The 13,964-nt window shown below is 25.1% G+C and overlaps 5 protein-coding genes across 5 annotated transcripts; 2 read left to right on the forward strand and 3 right to left on the reverse strand.

Annotated features, from left to right (window-relative positions):
- Window positions 1-218: 218 nt before the first annotated feature.
- On the reverse strand, window positions 219-2,375 carry LST4 (Lst4p; the record flags this gene model as incomplete). The annotated part of the gene is made up of 1 exon (XM_011277353.1): window positions 219-2,375. One exon carries the CDS (start codon window positions 2,373-2,375, stop codon window positions 219-221), a length of 2,157 nt encoding a protein of 718 aa, XP_011275655.1.
- Window positions 2,376-8,270: 5,895 nt separating this feature from the next.
- Window positions 8,271-9,590, forward strand: BN7_2022 (ferric reductase family protein; the record flags this gene model as incomplete). The annotated part of the gene is made up of 1 exon (XM_011277354.1): window positions 8,271-9,590. One exon carries the CDS (start codon window positions 8,271-8,273, stop codon window positions 9,588-9,590), a length of 1,320 nt encoding a protein of 439 aa, XP_011275656.1.
- A 19-nt stretch (window positions 9,591-9,609) lies between these two features.
- Window positions 9,610-11,478, reverse strand: BN7_2023 (sodium/calcium exchanger protein; the record flags this gene model as incomplete). The annotated part of the gene is made up of 1 exon (XM_011277355.1): window positions 9,610-11,478. One exon carries the CDS (start codon window positions 11,476-11,478, stop codon window positions 9,610-9,612), a length of 1,869 nt encoding a protein of 622 aa, XP_011275657.1.
- Window positions 11,479-11,950: 472 nt separating this feature from the next.
- BN7_2024 (TLC domain-containing protein) lies at window positions 11,951-12,832 on the forward strand (the record flags this gene model as incomplete). Its single annotated transcript, XM_011277356.1, has 1 exon — window positions 11,951-12,832. One exon carries the CDS (start codon window positions 11,951-11,953, stop codon window positions 12,830-12,832), a length of 882 nt encoding a protein of 293 aa, XP_011275658.1.
- A 262-nt stretch (window positions 12,833-13,094) lies between these two features.
- On the reverse strand, window positions 13,095-13,742 carry FMN1 (riboflavin kinase; the record flags this gene model as incomplete). Its single annotated transcript, XM_011277357.1, has 1 exon — window positions 13,095-13,742. One exon carries the CDS (start codon window positions 13,740-13,742, stop codon window positions 13,095-13,097), a length of 648 nt encoding a protein of 215 aa, XP_011275659.1.
- Between the last annotated feature and the right edge of the window lie 222 nt (window positions 13,743-13,964).

Below are 13,964 nucleotides of genomic sequence, written 5' to 3' on the forward strand. Positions count from 1 at the left end.
ATTTTGTTGATATTTGTTCAATAATTTTCCAACGCGCGCTAAAAAAATCAAAATATTGAAAATAAATTCGCGAATATTTTTTCAATTCGGAGTATTTTATACTCATACAATTTAACCAATATTTTTAAATTATTATTATAGTCTATATGATTTATAAATGTATATATATTTATATTATATGTTGTATGTTGTATATTGTTTTGTTTGTTGGTTCATCTTCATAAATTCTTTAAATAATCCCGAATTTTATTAATTTCTTCATCATTTTCATCTTGTTTAAATAAATTTCTAATTTTTTCAAATAAAATTTCAATTTTGGTATAATTATCTTGATTTAAATAATTCAAATTTGGTTTTGAATTATAATAAATTTTCCTTATTGAAGAAGTATACCTTTTTTCATCATTTTTTGTTAATTGAATTTCTTTAATTTCTCTAATTCTTAATGAAATTAAAAAAGTCTTGGATTTGTTAAATTGAGTTAATGAATTCTTCATTGACGATATTATCTTTGATTCTAAATCTTGAGAATTTGGACATGCTTGAATATGGAAATCTGGTAAATAATCTTGAACATAACCACATAATTTTGGTAATTTTTTATAATCATAATCTTTATCCTCGGAGTCTTCTTGGTCTTCATCATCAAATGGGATTTCTAAGATTGATACAGATTTTGATGAATCATAATTATAATTATAATCAATATCTGAATTCATAAGATCATTAAATTCCTGGGAAAATTTATCCTTACCTTCAATTCCATTTTTGGAAATATTATTATTAATCTTGAATAATGTTGTTGTTGATCTTTTAATATTTAAAGAATTTAATTCAATTTTTTTAAATTTAATTGAATTATTATTCATGGTATTCATATTACTACCAGTACTATATCCATTTGAAATATTATTATTTATTGAACCATTATGATTTGAATTCCATGGATAATCATCATATTCTAACCCAGGTGAAGGAGTTTTAAAACTTGAACCTGAAGAAATAACATCCCCTGTATTCCCATTATTTGTTGAATTTTTCCAATTTTGTAAATATTGGAATCCTCTAGTTAAAGAATTTGAAAAAATTGTTGAAGATGAATTTGTTGAAGATGAAGATAATGAAGAAGATAAATAACTCATTGAATTTGATGTGGGGATTGAGGAATTTGTTGAAGAATTTGGTTGAATAATTAATGATTTACATGGTGTCATTAATGATGGTGTTGTTATTGATTTTGATGGAGTTTTGGGGATTTCCCAACCTTTTTTCATTGGATGTGGTGTTGGAGGTGAAGGTGGGTGATATTGATTATCATTATGAGTACCTGTACTTATTGGGTTTGTTGTTGTTGTTGTTGTTGTATCTCTCTTTAATTCAATATTCCCATCATTTAATTGATTAATTTTTAAATTAAATGGTAGTATCCCATTCAATATAAAAATTAATTTTGTTGCAACCATTGAATTTGAAGCCATTATAATAATTCTTATAAATTCATCACTATTATTATTAATCAATTGATATTTAACAGTTTGAATAATTGTTAATAAAGTTAATAAAAATTTTGAACCATTAACTAAGCAAGGTTTTGAACCATCTTTAATTTCAATCCAATTATTAATTTCAAAACACCATTTCTTGAGGAAGAAGTTATTATTAATGAAATTTAATCCTGGTAATAATCTTGGAGTTATAATTAAATTTTTTAAATTTTTAATGAAATTCTTGTAAAATATTGAAATATCTAAATAATTATTATAATTTAATAAATGATTTTTAATAAATATTGATTGGAATATTGATAAATAATGAATTATTGTTTGCCAATTGGGTGTTATAGTTGTTGATATTAAATCTATTGAACATGGTATAATTAAACCAATGGCAAATTTTAAATTTTTCTTTTGATTTGATAATTTTATATTAAAATGTTTTGAAATTAAAGTAAATTGTAATGATTCCAAGTTATGTATTTTAATGGTTTCATTTGATTGGAAATCATGATGAATTGAATTTCCAAACATAATTTCTAAAAATTGGAAAATATTATAATCAATTTTATTCTTATTAGTAGTAGTACCATTATTTGTTGTTGTTATATTTGAATCATAATAAATTTTAAAATTATTTTTAACCATTAATTCACCTTTATCCTGGATAATAAATAATCTAAACTTTGATAAATTTATATTTATTGGTAATATTGGATTTGAAGTACCATAAAGAATAGTTCTTGAATTTAAATCTTCAATAATATTATTCCCAGTGTTTAAACTATTCATATTATTCATGGTATGACAAATATTTATTGATGAATTTTGATGAGAATTTAATTGTTCATTAGATCTATTATTAAATAATCTACCCAACATGATGGTATTTATGACTATATTCTTATACTATTGATAGGCCTTATAAGGCCAATATTATATTGTAATAACCATAAAATTGAAATAAGCAAGTGTTGTTTATGTGATTTGTGATATAATATAATATGATATATGAATACCTGTTTGTTTCTTTGTCTAATTATTTGTAATAATGTTATGATGATCTTAGTATAGATTAACTAGTACTTAAACCAAGATTTGCAACTGGAGTAGTAATAGTGATAATCTGGGGTAATAACAGTGGTGGTGATAACAGCAGTAGTAATAATAATACCTTTATATCTTTACCAATACCAAAAGAATTTCTTAGTCTATTAATAATTTGTTTAGCAGTTGTTTATATTTCGTTTAAATCCCAGTACAATTTATTGATTAAAATCTGAAGAAAAATAATGATCATTCATTTGAGAAATTGGTAGGGGACAGACTTCTTCTGGTTAGGTAATCGTTATCTATTAGATTATGTAATATTATAAGTGGTAGAATTAGTATGGTATATTTAATACTTAAGGAACTTGGATATTTATGATCAATATGATCTCAAGTTTTATTAATGATATATCTTATATATACATAATCTTAAAATTATATTTAAAACATGCAAAAATTAAAAATTATTTGAATTTTAAAATTATAATTTTTATTTTATCAACCTCATAAAATTTAAATCTGTTTCAAAATTAAACATATTGTAAAAACATGAAATTTCAAAGTGATCCAATCTACTTGAAACTAGTATTATTAGAGAGAGAATGCTCCATACACCATATCTATATACTAATATAACTATACTATCATATAAATATTAATAGTTATCAACTTAGATCATAGAATAGTATATTGTATTATATAATACATAGTATGATGATTACGTAATATACTATACAACAACAAGAATATGATCAAAATCAGTATCAAAGTATCAATATCAAAATATCGAAATGATTTATGTAATTTAATTTATAAAAATACAATTACATAGGATCTAATATATTAAATATTACATATTCAGAAATCTGTTAATTGATTAGTGGAAGTAGTGACAATTTAAGATGATTTTAACCGCCAATAATATTGTTCAACTACAATTAGTGAACTAATAATTATCAAAAACAATTATAATCATCATCATCAATGTAATAATGACTCTGATTATATATCATTGTATTTATGAATATATAGATTAACCTTTTAAATAATCATTATATACCACATAAAAAACATCATATTTCGATGTGAACAAGATACATCATAAATCTTCCATAATTATAGGAAAAGCACACACAGTTGACGCCATTATAAGTCGTGTACTCGATGAACCATAACAAATATGATAACAAAATATAACAAGTTTAAAGTTGGGGTTGTTGGTTGAATTAAATAAATATAAACAAGTTGTAATCACAGCGGTTATTTTTTTTTTAATTTATACATGAAAAATAAGATCAACTTTGTGTATTATATGATCTTTTTATAGTAACATAGTACTAATGATCTTATGATGATATACAATGATATGAAATAACACATTCAACATTGAAGTCACTCTACTATTCCTATAGTTATTCCATGTTAATTTTAGTTATTGATTCATGATTATCGTCTATTGTCTATTAATTAATGTATTAACCGCCATGTACAATAGATCAACTACAATTAAATTAGATATAAATATAAATAATAATCATCATCAATGTAAAATAAATGAATCTGATCATCTCTTATATTGTATTAATTTGAATATATATAAGATTATAATCATTTAAATAATCATTATATATCACTTAATATCTTTCAACTTGACATTAATCAAATATGACCACCTTGTCCAAAATTAAGAATTAGGCAAACATAAAAAAAATGACTTGTATTTAAAGACAATGATTCAAAACTAATTAATTTAATTATTAAAATTTGTTCTTCCTAGTTTTACTGATCTTCTTGGTTAATTCTGATTCTTGTTCTTGTTGTTTATTTAAAAGAAAGAAATCAAAAAACATCACAGCGGTTAATATTTATTTTGTGTAAATATTTACAATTATTTAATGCACATGATAGATCAGAACAATTTAACAATAATAAAATCATGGGTTATAAATGATCAACGAGATTTAATTATTAATACCAAATATGTAGTTATTTAATGTTTTTAATCAATCTTATCATAGTGCTGTATTTAAATACTATTGAAATTCTATTATACTGATTGATTCAATTATTTGATTAGTGGCGAATGATTAACCGCCATGTCTATATTAGTGTTCAACTACAATCAAACTACATAATTTTGTATTAGTCAAAAACATAATAATAATCATCATCAATTTTTGGATGAATCAGATCATATCGACCTTGTATTAATGTGTGTTTATATATAGATTATAATCATTTAAATAATCATTAATATAAACCCATAATTTATTATGAATTGAACTTCCAAAATAGTCTTGAACCGTCTTCTTACAATATCCACAGAATAGTCACGCCATTTATAATAATATGGCACAGCAATTCAATGCTTACCCAACAAAAATTGAATCGTATAGTGATCCGATGAGTATAAAGGTAAAATATAAAAAGGATGAAATTTTTAATTTGAATTTTTTTAATTTATATACTATAAACTGTGCATTATGTAATGTAAATCAAATGAGTGATCATCATTGTGAATTTGTAGATATAATTACAAAAAGTCAATGTACAATAACTAATTGAATGATACAATTTAATATTTAGTAATATATAATATATATCATATATTTCGGATCTAGTATCAATTATTTCGTGGTTTGATTCTTCTCAAGTCATAATCCTCATGGTATTCATTATCTTGATATTTTTTTATCGAAAATACTTAATGCTTGATCAAATTTGTATTGAAGCAATATAACTGTTTTTTTCTATATTCATTATATGTTGAGCTTCAATTATTATTTCTTAATTTGTTTTATCTTATATTAACCTTTTGTAATCTCCGTCAAATGATCATTAAATTAACCGCCATGTAATAAATACAAATCAACTACAACAAAACTATAGATAAGAATATGAAAAATAAATAATAAACATCATCATCAATGTTTAATGAATCTGATTACTCACATGTATTGTACTATGTTTTATATAGATTACTCAATCAAATAATCAATGTATAAACATAATAAAAGTAAGATCATCCAACAAAATATGGAAATAAAAGATCCAAATTTCACAGCTCATAAGGGGTAAAGAGGTATATTTTCTCTAACAGAATATTTGAAACAGTAAGAAACAGAGCTAGTTCAACTATATTAGTCAAATCAGAAGATCAAATAGTACTATACTTCACGATCATGAAGTTGTTCTTGTTGTTTATTTAAAAGAAAGAATTCAAAATCACAGCGGTTAATTTTTTTTTGTGTAATTTACATTGAAAATAAAGCTTTGTGTACTCACGTAGTTCAATTTAAATTACACATCTATATAATTATCCATAGTACAATGATATTATGAATCAGGATAATATAATATGACACATTATACGTCACACATTACAACATTGTTGATATTATACTAGTATTATTTATCCATATTAAATCTATGCTTAAATATAATTCCATGATTATATTGCCATTGATCCTTCTCAATTATTGTATTAACCGCCATGTACAATGTACAATAGATCAGCTACAATTTAATCAATTGAAAACAGATATAATCATCATCAATAAATAAATGAATTTGATTATGATAAACTATTGTATTGATATGTGTTATATAGATTAATAATTCAAGTAATCATCATATAAACAATAAACATGTCAAGTACAATATAATTACTTTTAATTATCTTTTAATCTAGATCAAGGATCAATATTCCTATCATCATGAAAATTGTATTCATTAACAAAAGTTTGTTGATTCTTCCAGATTTGAAATAAATCGAAACAAACCAAATGAGATTTTCTTCTTAATCAATGCAGCTGATGTGAATAAATTAAAATTTGATAGTTTTAATTCGAAGGCAAAAAAATTAAGGATTGTTGAATTTATTTATATGTAGCGTTTTGTATTATGTAATATATAGTGCAGTGAATATAAGTACTTAATTAACGCGTACTTTCATTTCAATTTATTATAAAGTAAGTTGTAACCATGAATGCTTGATAAAATTTATCAAAACAATAACTAGTTCTTGCTCTTATATAAAATTATGTTTGATCCCAATTTCCAATATCATTGATTATAATCCAAATGAATGATTCCTAAAGAGCATATAATCCCACTTGATGAGCTTCTAATGAGAGCTCAATTGATAAGTCCATGATAATTTAGGTGAATTAATACGATGTTTGATTTGTTTTAAAGTAGAATGCTTGGTTATGAAACACATTATATATGGTCTGTGATGAACGTGATCTTGTAATCAATTGATATATCTAATTAACCGCCATGTACATTAGAGATCAACTACAATCAAACTAGATAAGAATATAAATAATAATCATCATCAACGTGAATGAATCTGATTATCTCTTGTTTTGTATTAATTTGAATATATATAAGATTATAATCATTTAAATAATCATAGTATATACCACATAATAAAGATCGCAAGTGTTTAATTGATAATGATCAAACACAAAAATGCAAGTTGGTACAAAACACCCAAAGGAAGATACATTATCTGCCGAAAATTCTTCTTCAAAGGTTACAAAAGTTTTAGTTGATTGTTAATATATTGAAAAAGACACAAGACATGAATTTTTGGTTCTATTTATATTAGTATTAGCCGCCATGTACAATAGATCAACTACAATTAAATCAATTAAAAAACATAGATAACCATATGATTCAATAAAGATGACTCTGATTATACCCATTGTATTATATGAATGTATATAGATTGCTTATTTGGATAATCATGATATACCACATACTAATATCAATCATTCAAGAAGAATATATTCAATATATTTTAAATCTACCAATTTACCCATTCAAGACATGATCGAAAGAATTCATCATGGCCAATTGATCATCTGAAGGAAAAAAGAATATATCAAACTCATTCAAATTAGGTATGAGAAACTTCAATTTAAAGTCAGATCAATGTTTGAGAGAAGAAGAAAACAATAACGTTCTTAAAAGAAAGAAAGAATTTAAGAAGTGAACAAAAAAACACACAGCGGTTAATTTATAGTATTGTTTGTATTATGTAATGTGTGGTACAGTGATTATGTAATACACATACAGAACACAATTATTATCTATTACATCTATTAGATCTGATAAACTAGTGATCTGTAGTATAGTACAGTATAGTAGTATAAGTATAGTTTTGATAATAAGACAATCAACACACGGTGCTTTAAAGACGGACCCGTTCTCCTATTGTGGCATTCACAAAGCCATGCACGTAAAGCCACCGATAAGCCAATTACACCCATTTATAATACCACCGAGTAAGCGAGATCAAATATTTATATTTCAATACATAAATATGTCACATAATAGATCATAGACAATCATAGAACCATATACTCATAGACCACACACAATGCTATAATGTCACATAAATCTCCATTCAGATTCTATGATCCTTTCAAGAAAGATCATGATTTAATTTATAAACATATTAGGTTTACAAAAAACATTACACATCAATATCAAAATTTTATAATAACTATATCATTGATTTATATCTTGATAGTACAATTACAAAAAGTATGGACATATTATAAAGGTAAACAACCACAAAGGACCAATAGAATCAATTCAATATTAAATTCACATCCACCATATCCAATAAACCTAATATTCAACAAATATACTCAATTCATAATAATATCAATATATTATTCAATCAATTTATTTATATTCTTATTTAATTTACCAATGGATGATTCATTCAATTTTGCTCTAAGATCAGGTTTAGTCTCGGGTATAAATATCCCATTACTATATCTAATCCCATTAAAATCAGGTCCTTTATTAATGTTAATTAATCAAAGTTATGAAAATTTAATTGTTTATCATAAATTTATTGGTGTGTTGGTCATAGTGATGGCATTGATTCATGGTCTAGCTTTTTCATGGTGTTTAACTTGGGATTATTTATTTAATGGAATAAAAGGTCAAACTGGTATATCATCAATCTTTCTTTTTGGTTTAATTTCAATAAGTTCATGGAGTTATATAAGGACCAAGTGGTATGAAGTTTTTTATTATTTACATTTATTAAGTTTTGTTGGATTCTTACCTTTGTTATATAAACATCATTATGTTTGTAAACCATTTGTGTTATTCATTATTGGATTTTTAGGATTTGATAGAATTGTTAGATTAATTTGGAAATTTTGGATTGGTCAAGTTGAAATTATAAATATAACTCCATTAGATGAGTTTATGATATTAGAAATTGATTTGAATTATCAAAGACTGAATAAATATCAAAAATTTATAAATATTTGTTTATTTAAATATGGTAAAACGTTCCAATGGGATATTTCAAATCATTTATTTATAAATATACCATGGATCTCATTGACTCAATCACATCCATTCACTATAGCTAATCATCCAATAGATTCCAACCCAATATTAATAATCAAAATACATAAAGGTTTTACCAAAAAATTATTCCATCATGCCCTTAAAACAAATAACCAGGTATATACATGTTTTATTCATGGTCCTTATGGTAATACTTTTGAAAAATTTCCAATTCATCATCATGAACCAACATCATCACCTTTTGAAATAATTAAACCAAATACAACAACCACAGAAACAACTCAATTAATATCAAAAAATTCATTTTCTTCAATAACAACAACTGCATCATCAATAACCCCTCCAAAACAAAAAATCATATTTATTGCAGGTGGTGCAGGAATTTCATTTATTTTATCATCATTCCATCATTTCCATAATTCTTCAGAATTTGATATATCATTCATTTGGATAATTAGAAATCCATCACTATTAACCAAGATAAAATTTCATAATAATGATCAAGTTATAATTTGGTATACTTCTACTCAAGGAAGACCTCAAATATCACAATTGATTTATGATTCACTAAATGAAGATTATTCCAAGATTAGTATAATAAGTTGTGGTCCAACAACATTAATTAATGATTTAAAAACTATAGTTTGGAAAGAATCTTCAAATTATAATATTAATTTAATAACTGAAGAATTTTCATTCTAAGCACCAAACACCCAGCACTTTATTTATAATAAATATTTAATCCTGTTATTAAACACCACCATAATATACAAACAATCCCAATCTTTCTATCAATCCACCATCCATTAATTGGAACCCCCAAACCTAATACGATTAATCCACCAAATAATCCTAAACAACTAATCTTGAATTGTAAATCAATATCTAAATCCATAACTTTTTCACCATGTTGGAAATTAATGATTAATCCATTTATACCAACCCCCAGCAAAATATAAATTAATGGTGAACCAAAACATGCATTTATACCAACAATAGATAGATCTAATTCTGCTAATGTTAAATTTGATATTAAATCACCCATTGAATTCCCTAGGGCAAGGATTGTAAGACCTAATAAAGTTTCTGAAATTTTAAACATAGTTCCAATGTTTTTTAAAAGGTTTATTAGATGGGTTGATAAGATTATTATTATTAATATTGATGTAATGAACCCCAAGGGAGGGATTATATATCTTGAATTGATTAAAAATTGGGATATGAAGAGGATGATTGTAATCAAGGGTGATATGGTCCATGGTAACGATGTTTGATATATGATTATCCAAGGGATTATTATTGATTGGAGGATTAATAACTTTTGTTTGAATTTTAGGAAATTTGGTGGATTGGATTTATTTGATAATACTGGGATTATGAGGTTTAGGATTATTAAGATTGGATATGTTGATTTGATTAATATTGATGATGGTGGGTCCATAGGGTCTTTCGATAATAATAAATCAAGAAGTTTTGGTGATGATGGTGGAGGTGATGGCGATGGTGATGGTGTTTCTAATATTATTGGAGGTATATGAATTGGTTTGGGATGATGAATTTTAGGTAATAATGGTTCACTTTCTGATCTTGATCTTTGAGTTATTGATACCTGAGGTTGAATAGGTTCAGAATTTGGTCTTTCTAAACTATTTGATGATTTATTAGAATTACGAGATATGGATTTCCAAATGTTTATAGCATCAATGAAATTAAATTTTGTTAATCCTTTGGTTTTATTATCATCAATTGTGGATAATATTGATGATATTTCTGGATCATGATGATCAGCTTGAGGTAAATTCATTTCTTCATCATTAGTAACCACTTCCAATAGTAATGTATCTTTACCTTCATTTGTGAAAAAAATGGAATAATTAACATATCCAATATATAATAAAATCATCAACCCACATTCAATTGAATATAATTTTGAATCCTGGATAAAAAAAATTGCTAAACCAATTAGTAAACTGAAAAAAATTAAATCTTTTAAAAAAACTCCATGATTAACTTTAAATGGTTTCATAACCCCCATTGAACCAATAATGAAAACTATAACAAAATTAACAGAACCAATTAATTCCCCCATTGCTAAAGAATTTGAATTTGAATTAAATGCATTAAAAATACTGAAAAAATCTGGTGTTGCATTACCTAAAGATAATAAAGTTAATCCACTTATACGATTTGATATATTTAAAAATTGGGAAATTAAATCTAAGTTTGGATAAAGAAAATTTGAAGTTATTAAACCAAATGTTATGAAAATTAATATTATAATGATTGATATTGTAATTATTAATGTTGCCTTGCTGAGATTTGAATTAGAACAATAAAATTGCTTTGAATGATTGAATATTGCTAAATCACAATTCTCAGAGATATAATCACATATAAGATCATTTCTTGTAAAGTTGGAAACATCACATGTTAAGCTTTTTGATATATCAGTTGTATTGTAATCATCATATTGATTTATTGCTATATCATATTGTGAGTCAATATAAATGTAAATTGATGGGAATAAATAAATCAAGTATAACCAATTCTGTTTCTTCTTAATGAACTCTAGAGTCCTATTTCTAGACATCCTATAATCAAGGATTAAAGAAAAGATCTGTAAATTTCAAAGAAGAATATCCACCAAGATTAACTAAATAAGATTATCTCTTTTTAAACGCTAAAAATTCGTTTCTAAGGTGACATCAATTTAAATCTTATAATCTTATATTGCTTAGTCATACTCAGCCCCGGAGATTATGTAAGAAATACAATTATTTCCTATTAAAGTAATTGACTTCTAAATCTACGCCATTTACGCCAATTTACGCCAAAATGAAATAATTTTTCGTTTTTGTGGTTAAATCGCGTAAATTCCATAAAATTGGCGATTTTTTGTTGATTAATTTAAAACAAAAACAAAAAAATCAAGTTTGTATTGAAATCTTTAGATCTTTACCAACTCCGTTGAATTTCAATTGTTTTGAAAGAAAGGGAATTGGCTATTTATTTGGCTATCTATTTGCATTTTCCACATTCTCCATAAGCCATACCCCACAAAAATGAGTTCTTTAATTCAATTCTTTACAGCATCAAGATATAATGATCCATTTTCACATGTTGAATTACCATATGTTGATAAATTCATTAAACCTTTATATAACAATCCAGTTTTAGATAATCATATTAATGAATTAATACTTGTTATCATTGCATATCATTCAGTTTTCACATTATCTTCAATCCTCAGTCCTTTATTATTTCCCAATGCTTTTAAAACATTATCTACTAAAAATAAAGTTGATTTCCATATTCATGTTGTTTCAATGGTTCAATCTGTTTTAATCTTATTAGCAATTATTCCATTATTTAATGATCCTATTTTATCACAAGATCGCGTGTTTGGATATACTCCATATGGTGGATTTATTGCAACAATGGCTTTGGGTTATTTTATTTGGGATACAATAATTTCAATAATTTATGTTAAATTTTTTGGTATTGGATTTTTAATTCATGGATTAGTTTCAAGTTCAGTTTTTTTAATTGGATTAAAACCTTATATTATGTTTTATGCACCAATTTTTATATTATTTGAAATTTCAACTCCATTTTTAAATTTAAGATGGTTTGGTATTAAATTTCCAAATTTATTTTCAGATTTATTTAATTTAATTAATAATGCAATTTTAATATTAATTTTTTTCTTTATTAGAATTTGTTATGGTTGGTATCAAGCTTATCATTTAGGTTCAGATTTCATAAATGCTTCATCAGATGAAAGATTTTCATTATTTGGTGCTTTAGTTATTATGGGTGGTAATTCAATTTTAAATATTTTAAATTTATATTGGTTTTATAGAATGGCTAAAGTTGCTTATGCAATTATTTATGATATGATTACTGGTGGTAATGAACATGATGATGATAAAAAAGATATATGAGTGGTCTACAGGAGGAGGGGGATTTTTTCCCAATTAAATGTCATTTATATCTCTATCAAACTATTAGTTTATCTTTTGCAACAACAATCATTCTTTCCTATTATTATTATCAATTTCAACTCATGTCATTTTTACAATTTTTTTTTTCTCTAGAAATCTTTAAATTTTTGATATTCAGGAGTTTCAAGTGTTTTCAATCCAATATTGATATCTGTTTGGATATCTTCAATCAATGCCTCTTATTATAATTTATTTGTTAGTATCATATAATATATAAATATAGATCAAAACACTCACCTTTTGTAGTATAATTTAATTCAGGTCTTATATAACCTAATACATTAAAATCAACTTTTGCTCCATAAAAAGTTGAATTAAATTCATGAATGATATGTAATTCCACAGCTTTTTCTTTATTACCATAAAATGGATTCCATCCAATTGACATAACATGAGGTAAAATAACATTAAGATCTTTACCTTCAATTAAATCATTACCATATTTATAATCAACATCACTACCATTTTCTCTTTGTTTAATTTCATTTGTGGTATGTGATTCATCCTTTTTAACTCTAACATAACCAAAATATACCCCCGGGTCTAATTTTTGAACATTTAAAAGTTCAGTTGTTAAAATATTTGCAGTTGGTATACCTAATTCTGATGAACCTCTACCAAAACCTGCCACAATTTTAACATCATGTTCCGTTATTGGATATGGTGGTTGTGGAGTTTGAGGAATAGGAATGTCTGGTCTGACCATTGGGGTTGTTGTATATAGTCTATTATGGGATCTAATGAAAGTTGGTATTGAAAAGAAAGTCTTGAACATATAAGTATAAATGATTAAGATATAACTTTTCATTACTTTCCCGTGATTGTGATACGAATTGTGGTTTTCGGACATGTTGCGCGTTACCGATTTCGATTTTGGCTGACTTCACAACTAGCTGGGGCAGATTCGCCAAAGATATGACAAGTACACAGGCTTGAATTTTTAAAATATAGATGGGTGTTTATGAATTAGTAAGTTCTATGTAGAATAATTTATTGACTAAAATTAGCTAATGATATACCTGTTTTGTGTTAGAGTGTCGAGATAAAGCTCTCTTAAATACGTTTATTTCGC

This window comes from Wickerhamomyces ciferrii, contig 00047, assembly GCF_000313485.1.
Source record: "Wickerhamomyces ciferrii WGS project CAIF00000000 data, strain NRRL Y-1031 F-60-10, contig 00047, whole genome shotgun sequence".
Taxonomy (NCBI): Eukaryota; Fungi; Ascomycota; class Saccharomycetes; order Phaffomycetales; family Wickerhamomycetaceae; genus Hansenula; species Hansenula ciferrii.